At 54.6% G+C, this 20,259-nt stretch overlaps 1 protein-coding gene across 3 annotated transcripts in view; it reads left to right on the forward strand.

Annotated features, from left to right (window-relative positions):
• CSNK1G2 (casein kinase 1 gamma 2) overlaps positions 1–20,259 on the forward strand; it is a 41,159-nt gene that overhangs the window by 14,929 nt on the left and 5,971 nt on the right. For all 3 annotated transcript variants that reach the window (XM_086862446.1, XM_086862447.1, XM_086862444.1), the window contains exons 2-5: positions 10,865–11,361; positions 18,712–18,752; positions 19,287–19,356; positions 19,729–19,877. In XM_086862446.1, the coding sequence (XP_086718572.1) occupies positions 11,175–11,361; positions 18,712–18,752; positions 19,287–19,356; positions 19,729–19,877 (447 nt within the window). In that variant the 5' untranslated portion in view covers positions 10,865–11,174. The remainder of the gene's footprint in view (positions 1–10,864; positions 11,362–18,711; positions 18,753–19,286; positions 19,357–19,728; positions 19,878–20,259) is intronic.

The following is a 20,259-nucleotide window of genomic DNA, read 5'->3' on the forward strand; positions in this document are numbered from 1 at the left end:
GACAGGCAGGCGCTTGGATCTGTCCTTGTTTGACCTCCCAGGGAAGTAGAAGCTGAGCTGTCAAGACTTTGGGTATTTTTTCCCACAGCATCCAGTGGCAGAGGCTGATGTATGGGATAGGGCTGCCTGTCCTGAAGGTGCTGTGGGCTCTGTAGTCTGTGCTCAGCAGCTGTGTGAGCAGCAGCTCTCCTTCTCTGTTTCCCAGGGTGAGCACACACAGATGTGGCTCAGTGATTTGGGATGCAGACAGTGCTTTGGACACCTGCTTGCAGGCAAAGCCTGTTTTGCAGAGTTACCAGGTGTGAAAGCAAAGCTCAGGTTTTGCAGGAGGTGAGCACTGAGGACCTGCCCTTTCCCAGTGTGTCAGTCTGATCTGCCTGGGCTGTTCTGCTCTGAAACCTCTCAGATTTGGTGTCGATGGAGCAGCTGAGTCTTGGGCTTTATGCTCTGGGCGTGAGAGGATTAAAAGCTATGTTGGGTCTTGACTACAAAGGAAACCTTTGCAGGCTCCTTAGCAAGATGAACATGCTTGATAATGAATCTGTGCGAGAACTGGGCAGGATGGGACTGGTTGGAAAATGTAAATGTAAATGTATGGATGGGGGAGCAGGAGAAGCGGAAGCCATGGGACTGGTAAACACCTTTTTGCTGGCCAACTGCTGTGGACTTTTGGAAGGCAGCTGGTTCCTCTCTGCAGCTCGGTTTTCCAGCAGCAGCATGGATTTAATTAGTATCCAGTGTCTCCCTGGAGCTCACTGTGTTGGGGGTGTATTGTCTCGGTTAAATGGAAAACCCCATGGCAGAGCTGCCAGAGCTGGTGCATGTGAGGGGCTGAGGCCGAGACCACTGGGTTGAGTCAGTGAGAAATGCCTGAGTGGATCCAGCTCCTGCTGTGACAAGTGGGGGCTCGAGGGAAACGTCACGTCTTGGCCGGGGTGGCTGCGCGTGTCCCACGGAAACGCCGGAGCAGATGGGAAGGGATGAAGCACTGGGAGCTGGACTCTGCTGTCCTTTTAAGGTCTCCCAGGCAGAGACTCAGCTTTGTCCATAGTGAACTTCCTTTCTTCCGGTGCTACAAACTCTGGCTTAGTAAAACTGAAACCAATTTGACATCCTAGTTGGCTTTTCCTGCATTGAACTGGTGAGATAGATTCTGCAGAAAGCAAACCCGTGCCTTCGTTGTTCAGAAGGAGATTTCCTGCTCTGGTTACCTGCCCTGCTACCTGTGCCCTTCCTCTCACGGTAAGAGCAAAGCAAGTTTCAGTTCCCCAGGCAGAAATTGTCCCGTGTGAGCAGGGACACAGAGTAGTGCAGTGTCCCCATGAACAGTGGGGTGGTTCATCTTGACATTTGCCAGTTCCATGTCAGAACGTTTCCTGGCCCAGCAGCCCCGAGGATGGCTGTTGCTGATCATGGAGAAGGGATAGGAGCAGAAAGTGATGGTAACATCCCAGAGGCCTCATGGCAGGGCTGGATGAGAAGGTGGGAATCAGGTACAAATTGCTCCCTGAATCTCTCCTGCAAGCGGGGGTTTTGCACTCCCACCACCTTTGGTGCTTTGGTGTTCCTCCTGTTTCCATGCAGTGGATCCCACATGGAATGGGGCCCAAGATAGGCGGGACCAAGAACTGGGAAAGGGCTGCCCTTGGACTTTGTTGGGCACGATCACATCAGAAAAGGTGTAATTCAAACTGCAGACCCTTTTGTGGGGTCTGTAAAGTCAACCAAAAAGCTGCTTCCTTTCAAGTCATTTCTCATAGAGCCTCAGTGTGTTTTCTGGTTATGAAAACCAGCTGGAGGTTTAAATTTGTGCCTGATTAACCCAAAAAGGTGAATCAACTCTCTTGGGCACTTGGTTCATGGATGAGTTTGTCTGACTTGGGCTGGGTTTGTTATTTCCAGACTAGTTTTCAGATCTGGTCTTATTTTAGCATGTGTGCATTTGCTGTTATTATTTTTCCTAGAGAAGTATTTTCAGCTTTTTGCTTGGTTCCTGTGCTTCTGCTGAAATTTCCATCGTGGTATTTCCGGCTCCTTGGTGGAACACAGTTTAATATTTTCCATCCAGGTGTAGCTTCTTTGGATGAGGATCCAAGGAAAAGAGTGAAATTGTGCATTGGGCTGGGAGAGAATTGGCAGCTCATAGGAGTGGAGATGCTGCATGAGGGTTTTTTTTTTGTGGCCTCTAAGAGATTTAGAAGTGTCCTTACTCTGAAGGCTGGTTTCAAAAACATGAAGATCTGTGTGTTCTGAATTTGGACGTTGAGGATCCCGAGTTCTGTGTTTGCACTGTCCAAAGCACATTGATTTCTTTCTGCTCATGTGTGCAGGGAGCACATGTTCATCAAGCAGTCCCACTCCTGTTGGCTGAAGAGGGACCTGGTTCCTCCTCTGATATTTTTGGGTGCAAAATGACTCCTGCTGACCTGCTGCTGGAAAGCTGACACTGTGCACATACATAGTGCTGCCAGGCAGGGATTCTCCTCATCCACCCTCAACTGTGGTGTGAGCAGTCAGAGTTTGGGGTGAAGTTCTCCAGCTGCTGCTCCAGGGGTGTTCTGGCACGTAGCTTGTGCAGCCCTGCTGTGCTCATCTCGAGAGGAGGAATTTTTTTGGGTTAGGATCCTTCCAGCTAGGGAATTCACACCAGCTCTTGAGTGGTGCCTCGTGGTTCCATTGGAAACTGAAAACTCTGCTACTGGTGGTTTGTGCCCATCTTTTACTTCTTTTTTAATTCTGCTGTGTTTGCAGAACAGTTTCAGTTTGGCTTCCACTCCCTTTAGGAGCCCTTGCACGGGGGGATGCTGTGCTCACTCTGGGTCCGTGGGTCCATGGGCTGCAGGAGCCTGGGAAGGTTGGGCTGGAGTTCGAGGAACAGCTGAGATTTTGCTTTTAAGGCAGCCTCATGGGTTTGAATGTCACCTGGTGTCCTTTAGAGATCTCTCTGAAACCACATGCAAGTCGTTACTGGGTGTGTTGTGAGAATCTGTGGGTGAGACTGATGTGGGAAACAGGACCCTCCTTCAGCAGAAGCATTTCCCTGCTGCCTTGTTGAAACTCTGCTACCTTCATTGTTACAGAGGGAATGGTATGGCACAAACATTAAAAAAATACTGAAAATTCATAGCAGTCCATTAAAAAACCATATTTGGGTTCAGAGGCTGGGAGAAAATACTTTTGAAACAATTTGGAGCTTGGTTTGTTGTAGGTTAAGAGCTCACCAGAGTTCACAGTGTCATAAAAATCTCTTGGGGAAGGGAATAGCCAGTAACAAGAGAACATTTCTAATTTAGTGAAAAGTTTAATAGACATGAGAGCTGGAAGAGGAGGCCAAAAAGAAAAATCCGTCTTTTTTACGGCACAACTTAACTCTAGGGAAAAACCTGGATGCTTCATTATTTTTTGTATTATCTTTTAATTATTTTTTTTTTCATCCTGGTGGTTTTGTGCCTTGGATGTTTTTATGGATATGGCTGAGAGCCATGGATGGATACCTGGGTGAAACCCTGAGGTGTTGGAGCTGACTGATGGCCTGTGCTGGGAGCAGGGCAGCACCTGCACGTGCTAACTTCTGTAGTGTCTGACAGGCTCTGCATGTTCCTGCCCCTTTTGCTGAAGTTGGTTTTGTTTATTCTGTGTTACCAGTGCAGCTGGAGGTGATGGTGTGTCCGGTTGTTTGCTCTGAGAGTGGATTTATGTTTTTAATTCCGGTGCTGGGAGTGCTGTTGGCTGTGTCCATCCCTGGGGCCATGCAAGGGGAGGGGCAGATCCTGGCCAGGCTGGGGGTGCCAGGAGTGCCCTGTGCCCACTGCTCTGGGAGCTGTGTGTGATCCTCTCTCCTCAACACGCTGTGTTCTCAATAAAGAGCTGGGAAGCCAGGAAGGGAGGAGAGGTTTGGAACAAGGATGCTGGGATCATGTTGGATTAAAAGCTTTGCTGCCACAGTTCAGGGTTTTTGTGGGTTGGTTGTTTCTGTTGGGTTTTTTTTTCCTCTGAACACTAGAAGAAATTCTGGTAGAAACATTAGCCTCGGCTTTATTCTTGTCTTCTTTTCAACTAAGAATTTGGATGAAAAAAAAGCATGTTTTTTCATGGGAAAAACTGCCCATGCAGATTTCTAAATTGTAAATATTGGGGCACCAGAGTGAAACCCCGCTGCTTTTTTTTGCTGAGAGGGAAACCAGCCAGCACTGTCAGTGCTTCAAACAGTCCTGGTGCAGTGGCCATGGTGACAGAGCTGTGTCTGCCGTGTCACTGATGACTCAGCCTGGTGGCACCACATGGATGAGCCAGGTCTGTGTTTGGGGGATGAGGGATGCAGGGGATGAGGGAAGCAGTCAGGGAGGGGGTGCTGAGGGCTGCTCTGTGGGAATCCAAACAGTGGATTTGTGACCACTGGATATTCCCTGGCAGCAGCAGCACAGGTGGGCTTGGTGGGTTTCACAGGATGCTGCTCCTGTCTGGTGGGACAGTTCCTTCAGTTCTGGACTCTTCTCTCTGCAGATACCTTGAAGCAGGTGGGGCGGGGGCTTGATGAGCTCTCAGCACTGTTCAAAAGCTGAGAAAGCCAGCCATCTCTCTAGGGATCTCACATGGAGGAGGCAGGGAAGTTATCCCAGTGTAACAGGCGGGATGTGAGGGGCCAGGGTCTCAGTACACACCCAAATCACCAGGGAAGGGGTGGCAGAGCCAAGAGCTCTTAAATCCCTGGAGCTGAGCTGCAAGGCTCCCCCGGCTCTCAGAACGCGCTGCACGTTCCGCCCGGGTTCCCCGGTGGCTCTGCATCAGCAGTTAAGTAACAAACTATTTAACAGGAGCTTCCTGTTGTGCTGACACCAACACACACGTACAAAGGAGCGAGTGGAGTAAACAGAGCTGTGCTGGCTCCTGCCTCGCTGGAGGCTGGAGAAGGGGCTGGAGATTGGGAGGAGGCCAGGGTGCCATCGCTTCTGAACCCAACCTGCTGGGACAGGGATGATGTTCTTGTAGCTGCACTTGGAAGAAGCTGCTGGGAAAGTGGCTGCTTCCAGGACTGCTTAGTTTTTAAGAGAATTTCTGGGATAGATAAAGGCCCCTTCACCCCTTGCCCTGCTGCTCCAACTCCTCTGCGGGTGCTGTCCCCGGAGTGGTGCAGTCCATCTTCCATCCTGGCAGGGTGGGCACAGCTCTCAGAGCTCTGGATGTGAGATGTTCACATCCAGAACTCTCATCTCCACCGGGTTCCTGGAGTTCCTCAGTCAGAGCACTGAAACTCCTGTTTTCTTGAGGGATCCAGAGGAAATGGGGCCAGAGCAAGCCAGTCTTCCTTTGCCATAAGGAATGTTCTGCTGTCCTGGTAGGTTTGCTTGAATCTCCCCTGACTGGAGCTGTCGCTGGTGGAGGTGCAAGGTGGAGTGAGCTCCAGGGGCTGCACAGCCCCTCTGCCTCTCAAGCCCGTAGAGAAAACTTCCTTTGGGATCAGGATGAGTTTTTCCCAACAGCACATCCCATGGACCTGAGTTCCAGCCTGTTCAGCTGCTATGCCCAGCTCAGAGGAGAGGTGTGTGTCCAAGGGTGGAGGAAGCTCAGGAGATCTCTCTGGAACCTGTTGGATGGTCACTTGGTGGATAATGGTCACAATCTTAAGTGGAGACCAGTGGCAAGTGGTGTCCTCAGGGGTTGGTACTGGGACCAGTGCTGTTTACATCTCTGCTGGTGACACGGGCTGGGGGACTGAGGGTACCCTCAAGTTTGCTGGTGACACAGAGCTGTGTGGAGCAGTCATGCTGGAGGGAAGGGATGGAGCATCCACGGGGACCTGTGGAGGTGGGATTGTGCCAAACTCATGAATTTCAACAAGGCCAAGTGCAAGGTCCTGCCATGGGCTGGGACAATCCCAAGCACAAACACAGGCTGGATAAAGAATGAGTGGAGATCAGCCCTGGAGAGAGGGATTTGGGAACTTTGATGTGGGATGAGAAACTTGATGTGCCCCAGCCCTGTGAATGAAGCAGCTTGGCTGTACCCATTGCAGGGCTCCCCTGGGAATCCTGGTGAGGCTTTCCTTGACCCCCTGTTTTGGGAAACCTCTGTGTGGTGGCACAGCTTTCCCTGCTCCAGCTCTGCAGGCTGGAACATGTGTTTAACAACAAACCCTCGCAGACATCATTTGGGACTGTCTTTAGCTCGCTCTTAAAGATATTTAAAGACTTTGCTTTGTTTTAAGACTTCTGATCTTCCTGTAAGCTCAGCCTCTTCAACTTTTACAATTTATTGGGACTTGGTTTCAGCTGTGTAAGGCCACTGGTTGCTTTTGGTCTGGATTTTTGTGCTGGGAGCCAGCTAATGGGTCATCCTTTGGGACATTGGGGTATTTGTGATTATTTTTAGCCTTTAATTGGCAGTGATCTGTACTTGGAGCTTCAGAGTGTCAAGGGCTTTTCTCTTTGTGCTCTGAAGATGCTTTCCTTTCTCTTTCATCTGGATGCAGCTGTGTTTCCCTTCTGCTCACAAAGTGCAGAGCACATGGGGAAACCAGCTCCAAGAACCATCCCAAAGGCTGGTGAGGCTCAGGGAGCAGCACTGGAGATGGCAGGTGCTGCAGGACACCTGAGCAGCACCATGGACCTGCTCCCTGACCTTCACCAGCCACTTCCCTGCTCCAGGCCACTATTTTTTCCCCTCTTCTTCCCCTCTTTTGTCTTGCCCCGTTTAGCTGTAACCTCCTTCGGGCAGGAACACGGTGTGTGTGTTCATATAAAGGGCTGAGAACAATGTGCCCCAGATGGTTTGTACAAGTGCCTTCTCGGCAGCCACGGGGTTTCATTTTGCAGGAAAGAAATTCTTAAAAATACAACTCTTCAGCATCTTATACTTGCAAATGTGGGCAGGAACTTCCCGAGCCTTGATATTTTGGTCCTAGTCACAGAGACAAGGGGTAGCACTAGAACTGCAGCTTTTCTTTTAAGGAAAAAAACAACTCCCCCCAACCCCAATTCCCCTTTTCTCACCCTTTCATCTGAAGTAAGCCACTAGAGTGGCTCTGACCTGCTTAAAACCAGATGGCAAAGAAAAAGGACCCAGTATTTCAAGAAAAGCACTATGATCTCCCTCTTTGGGAATCAGAGGGTGTGTGGGCTTGCCCCTTTTTATGGCATTTTCGGTGCTTCTGAGGTTCTGTTTTGGGGGTGCTGAGACACTTGCCTGCAGTTTGTTTCCCTTCCAGGATCCCTGGCTTGGAGCACTGGCACTGCAAGCACCACAGGGCACTGCTTATTTGCTTTAAGACCACAGCTTGCTTTGGAATTTCTTCTGCCAAACTTCAGGCCAATTCATTTTTTTTTCTTTATTTATCCCACTCCCTCCTAAAGAGAGAAACGAGTTTTCTTAGTCTCATCTTGCATCAGATTTGATTCCAGGCCAGCAAATCAAGCCTAGAAGGTGCTTTCCGGAGGCTGCTTGCCTCACTGTGACCTTTTGGGAGAGGATTCCTGTGCAAAATGGAAGGATGTGACATCAATTTTATCCATGGAATCTTCCCCCATGGTGCTACTGCCTGGGGAGGATGGGTCAGGTCTGGGTCCCTGTTGCCTGTCCAAAGGCTGCTGTGTTTTAACAAACACAGGGGGTTTTTTGCTCCAGAGCAGTGGGAGTTCTGGGATTTTACCAAAAGTTTCTGTTTCTAATTAGGTTGTTCTCAGTTTTAAAGGCCAGTGATCCCTTTATGGCACAGGGTGGAAAACCTGAGCAGTCACTGACACTGCACAAAGGTGGGTCCTGCTTTTGTCCCGAGGTCCAGGGAGCCACTGTGTCTTCTTGGCAGTCCTGGGATGAGGAAATAAATTCCTCCCAGCCCTTGGCTCACCCACGGGGGAGGCTGGTGGGCAGAGTGTGAGGGAGCATCACTTGCCCTGGCCTGACTCACAGGGATGTGGTTCAGGGATTTCCTGCTGCTCTGACCGCCCGGCTTGGGAAAGGGGGGATTGCAGGATGGCAGTCCCAGCGTGGGGGGCTGGGCTGTGGCCACGCTGGGTGAGAATCTGGCCTGAAATTGGGGTTTGGAGTTGGGCCTCTCCATGAAGGCTGCTCCTGCAGGCAGGACCAGAGTTGTGCTGTGCTGATCCCTGCGTTTGTCTGGGCTGGGAGAAGGCAGCACAGTCCCCCTGTGCTCACAGGAAACAGGATTTAATTTTTCCCTTCTGTCTCACTTCATTGTCTGAAATTCCCTAGCAGAGGCTGGCCCATAACTCTTCAAAGAAAATAATCCCGGGCACCGGGGCTGGAGCTCCCTCGGCTCTGGCTGTCGGCCGCCTGACTCTGTGCAAACAGTCTGGGCCTGGAATCCCCTGGGACTGAGCATAAAGGTCTGATTCAGAAGGAAAACAGGTTATGGAGCAGCAGGGCCTGTGCATCACCTCCTGCTTCCCTCTCCCAGTGTGTGGCTGGAGCCGTGTCCAGGGACAGCAGCTCCCAAACGCCAGGCGAGAGCTGCCTGCTCTGGGAGCTGGGAGGCTGTGGGGGAATGGCTCCCGGTGTCTGTGGAGGTGGGAGAAGCATGAGGAGGTCGGGAGGGCAGCACCATGTGCTGAACCAGAGCGGAAATTATTGGGGGAGCGAAGAATGAGCAGGATATCACGTGTGGGCCGTGCGCGCTCGGGGCTGGGGCAGAACAAAGCGCAGGGAAACCCTGCTCCTGCCGCTCCCACCCTGCTTCCTGCTGGCACGGACATGCTGCTGGGGGAAGGGAGCATCAGGGCAGAAGCCAGCCCGTGGCTGCCCACCTTTGGGAGAGCTGGAAGACTCCCTGTGCCTCAGTTTCCCTCGGCTGAGGTGTGCTGGTTGAAGCAGGATGGTCCCCAGTTGTTGGTGTGCTGGAGGTGGCCTTGGAGGGCCAGGCTGCTCTGCTCTCGGGATGCTTCAGAGGTGTTGGATGGAGGCTGGAGCCTGTGGGGGCAGGAGGGGGCTCCCATGATGCATGAAAGCCTTATTCTCCTGTGCTTGAACAGGCAGTGGGACCCCTGCACTCTGTGCCTTTGGAGCTGCTCTGGTCCCTCCTGGAGAGCGGTGGCAGTGTGCCAGGATGCTGTGGAGAGGTCCGGAGGGGGCTGGGAGCAGGAAAGCTGTAGGTGGGGGGCCCTGGACCCTTACACAGCCAGTCCTTCCCCCTGCTGAGCTCTGGAAGGTGTCTTTTTCCCTGAGTTGCTCTTAGAGCTCCCACATTTCCCTCTGTGCACCCTTGAGCACGAGAAACTTTTTTTTTTTGTTATTAATAGCTGTTGAGAGCCAATAAAAAGTTTTCCAGGGTTTGGCCAAGTATCAGAGCTTGCAGTGTGTTCATTTCCTGGAGCCCAGCGCTGGAGGGGGGGTTTGCTTGGATAACCCACGGGGTCAGCAGGAGTCTGTGGCACTGGGGGTTCCTGGGAGGCTTTCAGATGTCACAGGGGCCTCCAGAGCCACAGAGGGAGGTGGGGAGAGTGGGGGGGAAATGGAGATGTGGGTCTCTCACATGCCCTCCCAGTGTGTGCCCAGATCCATCTTGACCCCCTCTGTCTGGGTTTAGCTTCCTGACTGTCCTTCCTGCCTCCCACACGGGCATCCCTGTGAGGAGGGACCCAGCCTGACCTTCCCCCAGTGCAGGGGAGTCCCATTCTGGAGGAATGCTGGAGGGAGGGAGAGCGCAGATCCTTCTTGGGCCCCTTGAGCACAGAGCATGTCAGTGGTTCTTTTCATCCCACTCTTGTGTCCAGAAGGAAGCAAGGGATTGGTTTGGCCTTGATGTTGTGCTGCTGTACCCACGTAAGGACAGACAGCTGCACAGGGATGTGTGTGGAGCCAGTGTCATGGAATCATGGAGTAGTTTGGGTTGGAGGGACCTTTAAAGGTCACCTCATCCAGCCCCTGCCATGAGCAGGGCTGTGCACACAGGAAGGAGCTCCTTGGTTCGGGGGACTGAGCTGATTCCTGCCTGTTTGTGGGAGCCGAGGGGAATCTGGATAACCCCACCAGCAGCACGGGGCTTTCCAGCAGCCTCACTGGGAGCACGTGAGGCATGAAAGGTGCTGCACCCCTGAGCAAACAAGCTTCCACGAGCATAATTTGCTCTGGCAAGTGTCACAGCATTGGCCCAGGCTGCAGCCAAGGGGCCTCGCTCCCAGCTTTGCAATTAAAATCTAGGTTGGCTGATAAGAGCAGAGGAAGAGGCAGTGGGATGTTAGTAAGTTCCTGTTTGCCAAGTGGGTGTTTTCCCCCAGCCCAGGTGGGCTGTGGTGGGTGCCCTGAGTGTGGCTGTTCCCCAGGAGCCGTGTCCTGGGCAGGGCTGCTGGCACAAGATCCCGACCCTCCACAGTGGAGGCTGCTGCTGGAGTGGGAAATGCTCCAACTCCACTGGCCCCAGCCCCTGGATCCACAGGGACCCTCCCAGCCAGGTGAAATAATTTTCATTGCATGGGCAGCCCCATGCCTGGCATGGTGTGCCCATAATGCTGGATTCACATGTGTCCTGTGCTCCTGAGGGGCTCTCAGAGTCCCTGGCTGGTGCCTCCAAACACTTCCAGAAGCTGCCAGCAGCTCTTCCCCATGGGAACAGTTTTGCCCCCACATCCCTCTTAGCTGGCTTGAACATGGAGACACTCGTCAACCATTTCACCTCTGACTGACCAAACTTTATTAAAATTAATTTGTCTGTTTATTTAAAGCACCATCTCAGGCATGGAGCACTCTGGAACCTGATTTTTATCCCAGCTCCTCCCAGCAGCACTGTCATTGCAGCAGGAATTACCTGTGTGCAGGGAAGGGGCTCTGTGGAGCTGGGGGCAGGAACCCAGAGCCCACAACTCTGTTGTCCTCTGCCACCTCATACTGATTTTCTCCCTCTTGTTTTTCACAGCTGGGAGACGGAGGAGCTGCGCTGGGAGGACCCTGTCTGCAGGATGTTCTCTCCACCAAAGAACTCCCTGTGACCGGCGATGATGACAGTCCCGGCGGGACCTTGGGGAGCGCTAACATTTCAGTAGCCCAGCACCCGTGGACGGCCACTTTCCCCTCCTTCTCCAGACCCCGCCCTCCCACCGCTCACCGGGATGGTGTATTAACCAAGAGGAACCCTGCTTCTTTCCTCCTCACCCTTCCATTTTCGGCAGCTCTGGGATTTGTATGGCAGCAGCGTAACCGTGGAGAGGCCGGGGTATCACAAACTTATGGATTTTGATAAGAGAGGAGGGAAAGGGGAGCTGGAGGAAGGTAAAAGGATGTCCAAGACAGGTGGAGGAAGGAGTGGTCATGGAGGCCGGGGTGCTGGAACCAACTCGGGAGTCTTAATGGTGGGTCCCAACTTCCGTGTCGGCAAGAAGATTGGATGCGGCAATTTCGGGGAGCTCCGTCTAGGTGAGAAGGGTCATCTTTGTCCTCACTGTACTCACTCATGCCAGGATTGCCCTGGCATCCTCCTCCTGCAGCAGGAGGAGCTGGCACAGGCTGTGGCCTGTGGCCAGGGTTGAAGGGTTGCCCCTTGCAGGTAGCTCCTGTTCTGCCACAGAGGATCCGCTTCCTTAATCCTTTCACGCTGTGCTTGATCTACCAAGGCCCATCCCAGCCCAAAGGACTGATTGCAGAGGTGTTTCCCATCTCCTCCCCATGCCTGTTGCTCTCTGGGTCTGTCAGGGAGAGCCCTACAGTCTGGGTCTCTCTGTTGTAAGAGGTTGTGGCCATGGAGATCTGGGTGTCCCCCAAATCCAGGAACACTGAGTGAGGAAGGATTTGGGAGATGTCACTGTGTGCTCACCAGATCTCACCCTGCTTGTGCTCTGGGTGCTGCCCTCCCACTGTGCCTTGCGACAGGGGAAGGAACATGGGGGCTTGAGGGATGTTCACTCTGCTGGGACAAACATCTAGGGAGGACAATCCATGTTTTATCCTGGGTAAAGTCTTTGGTTGTTGAAACTGGTTCTTTGTGAGATTCTCCTGAAATTCTGTGCAGGACAGAGAAAGGGAGGAATAAAACCCAAGCATCTTCCATGGTTGCTTTCCATTTTGAACCAAATTTATCAGGAAACTCATCAAGCAAACTCCTGTTTGTAGGGTGGGGAGGTTGCTCCTCTCCCAGGACTGGGAATGTCCCTGGAGACTTTCAGCAAGCTGTTAACCCTTTGCTTGGCATCGGGCAGCTGGGAATGGTCTGGCAGGGCCAGGCACCTCTGTGCCAGCAGTCTGGATGTCTCCAGGAACGCGCATTGGACGCATTGGGTGGAGTCCCTGCCAGCTGTAGTGCTGTCCTTGGCTGTGAGTGTTTTGGGAAGGGGCTTGTGCTCTGGAAGAGGGAGGAGAGGCAGTCCCCAGAGCCTGTGACAGCCACAAGCTGAGTTGCTCTGTGATATTTTAAGCAGCGCCTTCTCAAACCAAGGTCTGAGCTAAACCTGCCCTGAGCTCTGAGCTAAACCTGCCCTGACCATGGGCCCAGGGAGGAGCTGTGGTCGCCCTGGCTCGGGTGGGGTCAGCTCCCACCTCCCTGAGTGGGGAGTTAATGTCAGCTCTTCCCAGCGTGACAGACTGGCTGGTGCCAGGCTCACCCATCCCGTCCCTGCACTTCCCGGCAGGATCGCTGTGTAATTGCAGAGCCAGGGAAATGCTCTGGTTAAAATCCAGCCAAGCAGTTCCTGTGTTCAGCTGTCTCTCCCAGTGTCATGAAGAGCTCTGAGCCTTCCTCCAGACCCAGGGCTTGTGGAAGGAGAGGTACTGGGGGATTTTGCCACACCAGCTGCTCCTTTCAGTTCCCTGTGTGGATCTGGACACTCCTGCTGCCAGTGCCTCCCTGCTTGGCAGGGAGAGAGAGCCCTGAGCTGAGCAGGGTCCACCTGTGTCCTTGCACCTCCTTTTCCTTGCTTGCCACTGAGCATTGCGCAGTGGATCCGTGTTCCTGGGTGAGCTGGATCCCAGGATCCTGCTCTAGGCAGGAGGCTGGGACTGTGCTGCTTTGCTGTGCTCAGTGCTGAGGGTCAGTGTGACCCCCCTGCCTTGGCCTCCCCCTCATTTCCCAGGGGCAGCAGCGAGGGGACACGAGTCTCACATGGATCTGAGGAATGTCTGTCAAACTGACAGTGAGGTTGCTGCAGGGACCTGGGAGCAGTTGGGCTCGGTTTGCTCGTGGCTGCAGGGACAAGCAGTGAGCTCTCGCTCCAGGGCTCCAGAGTGGTCGATTCTCACAGTGAGAGTTTGTCCTTGCCACCAGCAAGAGAAGCTTCCAGTCCTTTCACGTGGCTTTTTTGCTCTGTCAAAACCCTGCAGTGCCTGGCCATAACATGATACAGGCCTGAGCACGAGATCTCATCACAGCAGTGGAAGCCACAGCTATGTGGCTTCTCTCCTAAAATCACATCTCTCTTCCTTAGGTGTGTCTTCAAACTGCATCAGGGCTCAAGAATGCTTTCAGGATTTAGGGATTCCTCCAACTGCAAATGAATGGCAAGGGACCAGAGGGCTCTTGCTTTGAAGTGGTGGCATGAGCAGGGATGTTCTCCAGCTTTTGCTGGGCACTGATTTTTCCTCTGGAAATAGAGAATTCAGTCCTCAAGGCTTTAGAGGCCAAACTGCAGCTCAGTATTTAAAAGCTCCCAGATCTTCTTTGGCCTTTTTCCTCTCGTATCAAAGTCCACAAGATCTTGAAAAAATATACCTGGAGGTGACACCTCCAGCTCCCAGTGGTGGGGATGGAGGAAGGGGACATTATCTTCCTCAAAAAGGTACCACTTTGTCCTATTTCTCCACCACACCGAGGGGCTCGTGGTGATCTGTCCTTAGGGTGCTTCAGCTCAGCTGCCCCACACAAATGTCCACCCATACAGGAGGTGTCCAAAACCATGTGATCTGTTTAAAGATGATATATAAAATCAATTGGCATAAGGCATTTGTGGGAAGCCAGAAGGGGAATGACGTAGGCAGGAGTTGTGGCTGCCAGGGCTGTGTGTTTGGATCCTGCATCTCCTTGTCCCTGCTGGCCTTGGTATCCTGGGCAATGGTGCCTGTCCCAGTCTGGCAGTGCTGCCAGCCAGCTCTGCACTGGAGCAGCGTGACTGGAGAGCTGGGCTGGGAGCTGGAGCGGGGTGGCTGCCCCAGCCCTCTGGCACAGAGGGACAGGTTTAAGTTGTGCAGGTGCTGGGCCCTATTACCTTCTTATGTCCTGTAGCTTGACCCTGAGCAGGTGAGTGCCCATCCCTCCCCCTGCCAGCCTCCAGCTGTGGTCCACAGCACCAGCCCAGCTCTTCCTGGGACTTTCCAACAGCATCCCAGGGCAGTGTCTGCTGTCTGCAGCCCCCTGAGCTCCCCCTACCCGTGTGCTGCCCATAGCCAGCCCCACTCCATGCCTGGATGGGACACTGCCCTCTGAAACACAAGGCAGCAGGGCACTGGTGGCAGTGGGTGACCAGAGTGTGGCTGGTGGCTCATGTGTCCTGGCACTGGGCACAGCCGAGCTGCAGCCCTGCCAGCTCCCTGCCAGCTCCCTGCACCCTGGCAGCGGGGCCAGCACACTCACAGAGAGGGTTTGTTGGAGCAGGCTCCCCTTAGCAGCTACTCAGGAGTGCTTGGGATGGGCCGGGGGTAGGGGCAGAGGAGGAGAACCCAGACATTAGGCAGAAAGGTCAAAACTGAGCCCAAAGGACCTGGGTGCTGTGCAGGTCCTTCCCTGGTGCAGGGCTGCCTCAGAGCCAGGAACTGCCCTTAGTCCTGGCACACTCTCTGAGGGCCCGTCCTGAGCCTGGCCCAAGGCTGGTGCTGCTGCCAGGCTGTGCCATGGAGCTGCCCCAAGGCAGCCTCAGCCTAGAGCAGGGAAGGACAGGGGGAGACCTGGAAGCAGCTGCTGCCTCTGTTCTTCCAGCAGTAAACTTCTGCAAATGTGCTTTTTGCAGCTTCTCAGTGCCCACCCCTCTCCCCCAGCCTGCTGCATGCATTACTGCTGGAGTCACAGCAGCTGTTTTCCTTCAAAATGAAAAGCTGGAATCTTTTAGTAATTATCTTTTAAAGTAAACTCGGGATTTGGGAGGGAAAAACACGGGGGGTGAGTCTGTGTGAGCCAGAAGCAGGTCACTGCCACAGCTGGGCCAGGGCCATGCCCCAGCTGAAGGGTCACATGCAGGTGCTGGGGACATTCCCAAGCTCTCCTGAGCCGTGGCTCTTGGGTCTGTCCTGCAGCCTCCCAGGAGCTCACAGGGAGTTACTTGGGGCCACAAAAGGTGCCTTCTGAAAATGTGGCTGCTTGTGACACCGTCTTGTCTTGGGCTCTGCAGAGACCTCCCTGTGAGCACCCGCAGTGTGGCCAGGGGCTCAGCCACCTCCCAGAGGTCAGAGCCACAGAGCCACCACAGGCCAGAGGTGGCACCACAAATGGGTGTCTTTGGAGGCTTTGGGAGAGAGGAACCCACACAATTCCTGCTGCTCCTGCCTCCCTTCTGAAGGCTCAGACTTGCTTTTCTCCCTGGATGTTCAGAGCCTCCTTTAGAGAAGATCAAGCTCTAAAATACCATTTTTCTTCTGATGGTGTTTAACCCCAGCACTCCACAGAGCTGTTGTTGCTTGGCCTGTCTCTGGAGCTGCAGGGCTGGGCCCGGTTGCCTTGTGTGAAGCTGCCTCATCCCCTGCTCCTCCACTGCATTCCCAGGTCTGGGAAGCCAAATTCCCATCCCGGTGCCCAGGCACAGCTCTGTGCTGCTGCTGCTGCTGCACGAAGGTTCCCAGCGTGGGCACAGTGCTGTGCCACAGACAAGGGCAGCCTCACTGCTCCCTTCTCCCCTCACAGCGAGGGGCTGGAGCATGTCCAGAGACATGAACAGAGCCGGGGAAGGTTCTGGAGCCCCAGGAGGGGCTGGGGGAGCTGGGAAAGGGGCTCAGCCTGGAGCAAAGGAGGCTCAGGGGGCCCTTCTGGCTCTGCACAAGTCCCTGCCAGGAGGGGACAGCCGGGGGGGTCGGGCTCTGCTCCCAGGGAACAGGGACAGGAGGAGAGGGAATGGCCTCAGGCTGGGCCAGGGGAGGCTCAGGTTGGATATTGGGAGAAATTCCTTCAGGGAAAGGGTTGGGAAGCATTGGAACAGACTGCCCAGGGCAGGAGTGGAGTCACCACCCCTGCAAATGTTCAAAAACGTGTGAATGTGGCACTTGAGGGTATGGGCTAATGTGAACATGGTGGTGCTGCTGGTTAACGATTGGAGTGGTGATCTGAAAGGTGTTTTCCCACCTTAATAATTCTGTGATTCCATGATTCCAAGCTGCTTGGATGGGGACCCATCTGGGATCCCAGCACAGAGCCGGGCTGCTGTGACGTGCAGGAGCAGGTGCCGGTGCTGCTGCCAAATCCCTGGGGAGGGGACAGAGAGAGCCCGGCTTTAACACACCCCAGCCCCAGGCCTGGCTGCCTGCTCCTGCCTTTGGCCCTGTTCTGATCCCACACACCGCATCCTGCAGGTGCTGGCAGCTGCATCTGGAGGCACCTCTGGCACTGAGCCGGGCAGAGGCCCCTGCAGTGCAAATATTTGCTTTCTGCCGCCCATTTCACCACTTTTCTCTTTTATTTCCTTTCAAAAACACCTTTTGTGCTGCAAGTCCTGCCTGCTCTAGTCCTCCCAGGCGCTCCCTGGACTCTCACTCATTTTGGGTGTCAAAATTGCCCCCTTGTGAGCACTGGGGAAGAGCAGGTGGCCCCAGGAGCTGGAGCGGGGAGTTCCTGGTGTGGAAGGAATCCTCCCTCCTTGCTCTTTTGCTTTTTCTTTTCTGTTGGTTTATTAATCCCATGACAGGCCAGTTCTGCTATTTGCACCTTTTTTAATTTGGAAAGGGGAAGTGGAGAGTGGTGATTTGACCAGCCCGTACTCTCTCTGCTCCCCACCTTGTCCATCAGCTGTGTCCATGCACCCCAAGGACCGGCTGAACCATGGAACTACCAAATGATTTGGACTCGTTTTTGGGCTGGGAGAATGGTGCCAGCTCCGGAATTGTTATTTTGTGTGCCAGGGAGCCACAGGCATCCTGTGTGGTGGGAACAGGACAGATGCCACTGCTGGGAATTCTCCTGCCTCCATCCCTTTTCCCTCCCAGCCCTGCTGGGGATGCTCCTGCCTCCGTCCCGAGTCCCTTTTGCAGTGTCCCTCTGGCTGTTTTCCTGCCATGTTATATTTTTCCCCCTTCAGATCCTGCCTGACCTCAGGGAAAATCCAGCTGTGAGTTTCCTGATCGCATGTTGCTGCCCTGAAGGCAACAGTAATTGTTTTGGACTGAACTGTACTGCCCTGTGGAGCCATGCACAGCTCTGGGGGCATCCCACCTGCTCCCCAGGAAATGTCCGTGCATGATGGGACAAACCCCTTGATCTGGCACACGCTGTGTTCACCAGACGTTCCTCCCTCCCTCCCAAATCCCCTCCTCCCTAATCGCTGTGAAGGGATTTGCTTTATGCAGAGGCAGCAGACAAAGTGGCTTGGCAGAGGTCCCCTGGGATGGGAGAGGGTCAGGGAGGCAGCAGGACTGAGCCCCTCCTCGGCTGCAGAGCCCATCCCTGGGAGGAGCTGCTCCATTAATATCTCCCATTCATCCCTCTTCCCGTAATCCTGCCGCCGACTGTGGCGCTCAGCAGCTGGCTCTGATGTCACCCGGCCAGGATTTATTGCTGCTTCAGGTGGAGAGCAGCAGTCGGAGCAGATGAAATCTTACGCCAGGAGGAGCTTGTTCCCTAAGTAAATTGCTTGGAGAAAATCCGAGGAGACAGATGCAGCTCCATCAGATACGCACATGCCAGGCAGGGATCGCTGGGATCGGAGTCTGCTGCCTCTGGAGGGAACCTGCTGCCCTTAACCCTCACCTGCCTGGGCTCCTGCAGGCTCTGGCACGGGGAACGCTCAGAGCTGTTCCTGCAGACCTTTGATCTTTGCCTTTATGGGTCTGGGCAGAGGTTGTGCTGATGCTTCCCATGTGTGTTCCCTTTTCCTCCTGGTTTTGGGGGGATGTGGAGGCATCCTGAGCTCAACCTTGCTGTGGTTATGGTGTGAAGTCCCGTGCAGGTGTGGAGCCCTGCGGGGATCCTGCTGGCTGCCACGGCTGCTCCTTCACTCCCCTGGGCTCCTCGTACAGTCTGGGCCGTGCCATGGATCTGCTCCTGGCTTCCCCTGTGCCCTTGGGCAGGCAGGAGCATCTCCAGGGGTGATGTTGATTCACACACAACACAAGCATGTGCCATTCCCAGGAGTGACCCCGACCATGGGGGAGAGATTTCCACCTGCCTGTGGTGCCCTCAGACCACTGCTGGTCACCCCAGTGCTCCCGGGTGTCCTTCCCCCCTGCCACCCTCTGCAGGGTTCCACAGGCCATAACTCAATGTCCCCTGACTCTGGCCATCCCTCCGTAGCCCCCTCTCCCTGTGGGGCTGGGAGAGGCACTCAGTCTCAGCCTTGTCCCTGCCTTGCCCAGTCACGTCCCTGCTGCTGCCCCCTCCCCTCAGCCTTGGCTCCAGCCCCCAGGAGCCTCCCCATCGCAGAGGAATCCACATACCCCACCTGGGGATAATTAGCAGGCATGTTGCAACTCCCCACAATGGGTTTTGGTCCCACTTGTGCCTTGAGGCTCCTTCAGGTGTTGTGGGAGCGGCAGAACCTGTTCAGGATGTTTTTGAGCCCAGGAGCCCTCAGGGACAGCGGCGGGTGTGTGGTGGGGATGATGCAGGGACTGCTTTTCATCACCTTTTTGTGTCTCTCCCTGCAGGGAAGAATCTCTACACAAACGAATACGTAGCTATCAAATTGGTGAGTAGCTGTCAAACTGGAGACTTCTTGTATGGTGGGGTGGGGGATGTTCCAGGCATTGAGAAAGAGATTTCTCCCCCTCCCCCAGTGCTGGGGCAGGTGGAATGGGTTGGGATGTGATGGCTGGGTGGCTGCAGGGAGCTCTGTTCCTGCTCAGAATTGAGGGCAGTCTGGGAACACACGTCACTGCAGGTGGGGTGATCCAGGTCTGGGCAGGGAAGAGCTGAATCTTTCTTCTCCCAGCCCTCTCCGTGGTCTGTGCTGTGCTCAGCCAGTGCCAGCAGCAGAGAGGGTGGCCCCACTGGTACCTGATCCCATTAATGTTTTCCCCTCTCAGGATGAGATGATCTGGCTCCCATATGGGCTGATTTTCTCTCATCATCCCCTGAGGCTTCATCTCCATTTTATACCAATTGCTCCCAGCCCCAAATGTTCTCAGTCCAGCTGCTGCCAGCATGTGAAGGAGGTGTTTGACACCCTGACCCCCTGAACATCCTGCTTCCTACTTAACTGTTCTCCTTTCTCTCCTCCAAGGAACCCATAAAATCTCGGGCCCCCCAGCTGCACCTGGAGTATCGGTTCTACAAACAGCTCGGCAATGCAGGTACGGGGCTGGGCTGAGCTGCCCTGGGGAGCTGCCTGCCAGGGGCACTGCTGGGAGAGAGGCTTTCCCTAAATGTGACTCTGCAACTTCACTCCCAGCTTGAGCTCCTGCCCATCTGCTCCGCAGGGAGAGGCTGGTTTTACACAGACGCCTCATCTCATCTTTGATCTCTTTTGATTTAGTTCTTTCCTCCCGCCGCCCCCGCAGCAGAGTCAGGGATGCAGATGGAGCTGCCTCCTTCCCCCTGCTGCCAAGAGCAGGCTGTGCAGGGAGGGCAGTGCAGGGACATCCCTCCTCTGCAGCCCCTGTCCCTGACAGGCAGTGGCGTGGCCCTGCTGCAGCCCTGCACAGCCCCTGCCCCATCTCTTGCAGAAGGAATTCCTCAGGTTTACTACTTTGGCCCCTGTGGGAAGTACAACGCCATGGTGTTGGAGCTGCTCGGACCCAGCCTGGAAGATCTCTTTGATCTGTGTGATCGGACCTTCACGCTCAAAACTGTCCTGATGATTGCAATCCAGCTGGTGAGTGCAGCCCCTCCACCTCCCCTGCACCCTGCACCCTGCACCCTGCCCGGGGAGCAGGGGATGTGTGGGCACCGTGGGCAGGCAGCATGGGCATCCCGCGGGGAATGGGGAGAGGATGCTGGCACATCCCAGCCTGGTTCCATACCTCACCCTCTCCCTGCTGAGGGAGGGCTCTCCACACCTTCACAGCCCCTCTCTGAGCCCAGACAAGCATCTCACTCTGTTCCCAGAGCATCTCACTGTGTGCCCAAGGTGCAGCTGGCTGGGGCTGTCTCCCGTGGTGGGAAGGAGCAGATGTGCCCGTCCTTGGGGCTGGGGCCAGTCTGAGGGGAGCAGGGCCCAGGGCAGGAGTGTGCAGGGGTGGGTCTCTGCCCTGGCA

The sequence above is a fragment of the Cyanistes caeruleus genome, chromosome 25 (assembly GCF_971803275.1).
Source record: "Cyanistes caeruleus chromosome 25, bCyaCae1.hap1.1, whole genome shotgun sequence".
NCBI lineage: Eukaryota > Metazoa > Chordata > Aves > Passeriformes > Paridae > Cyanistes > Cyanistes caeruleus.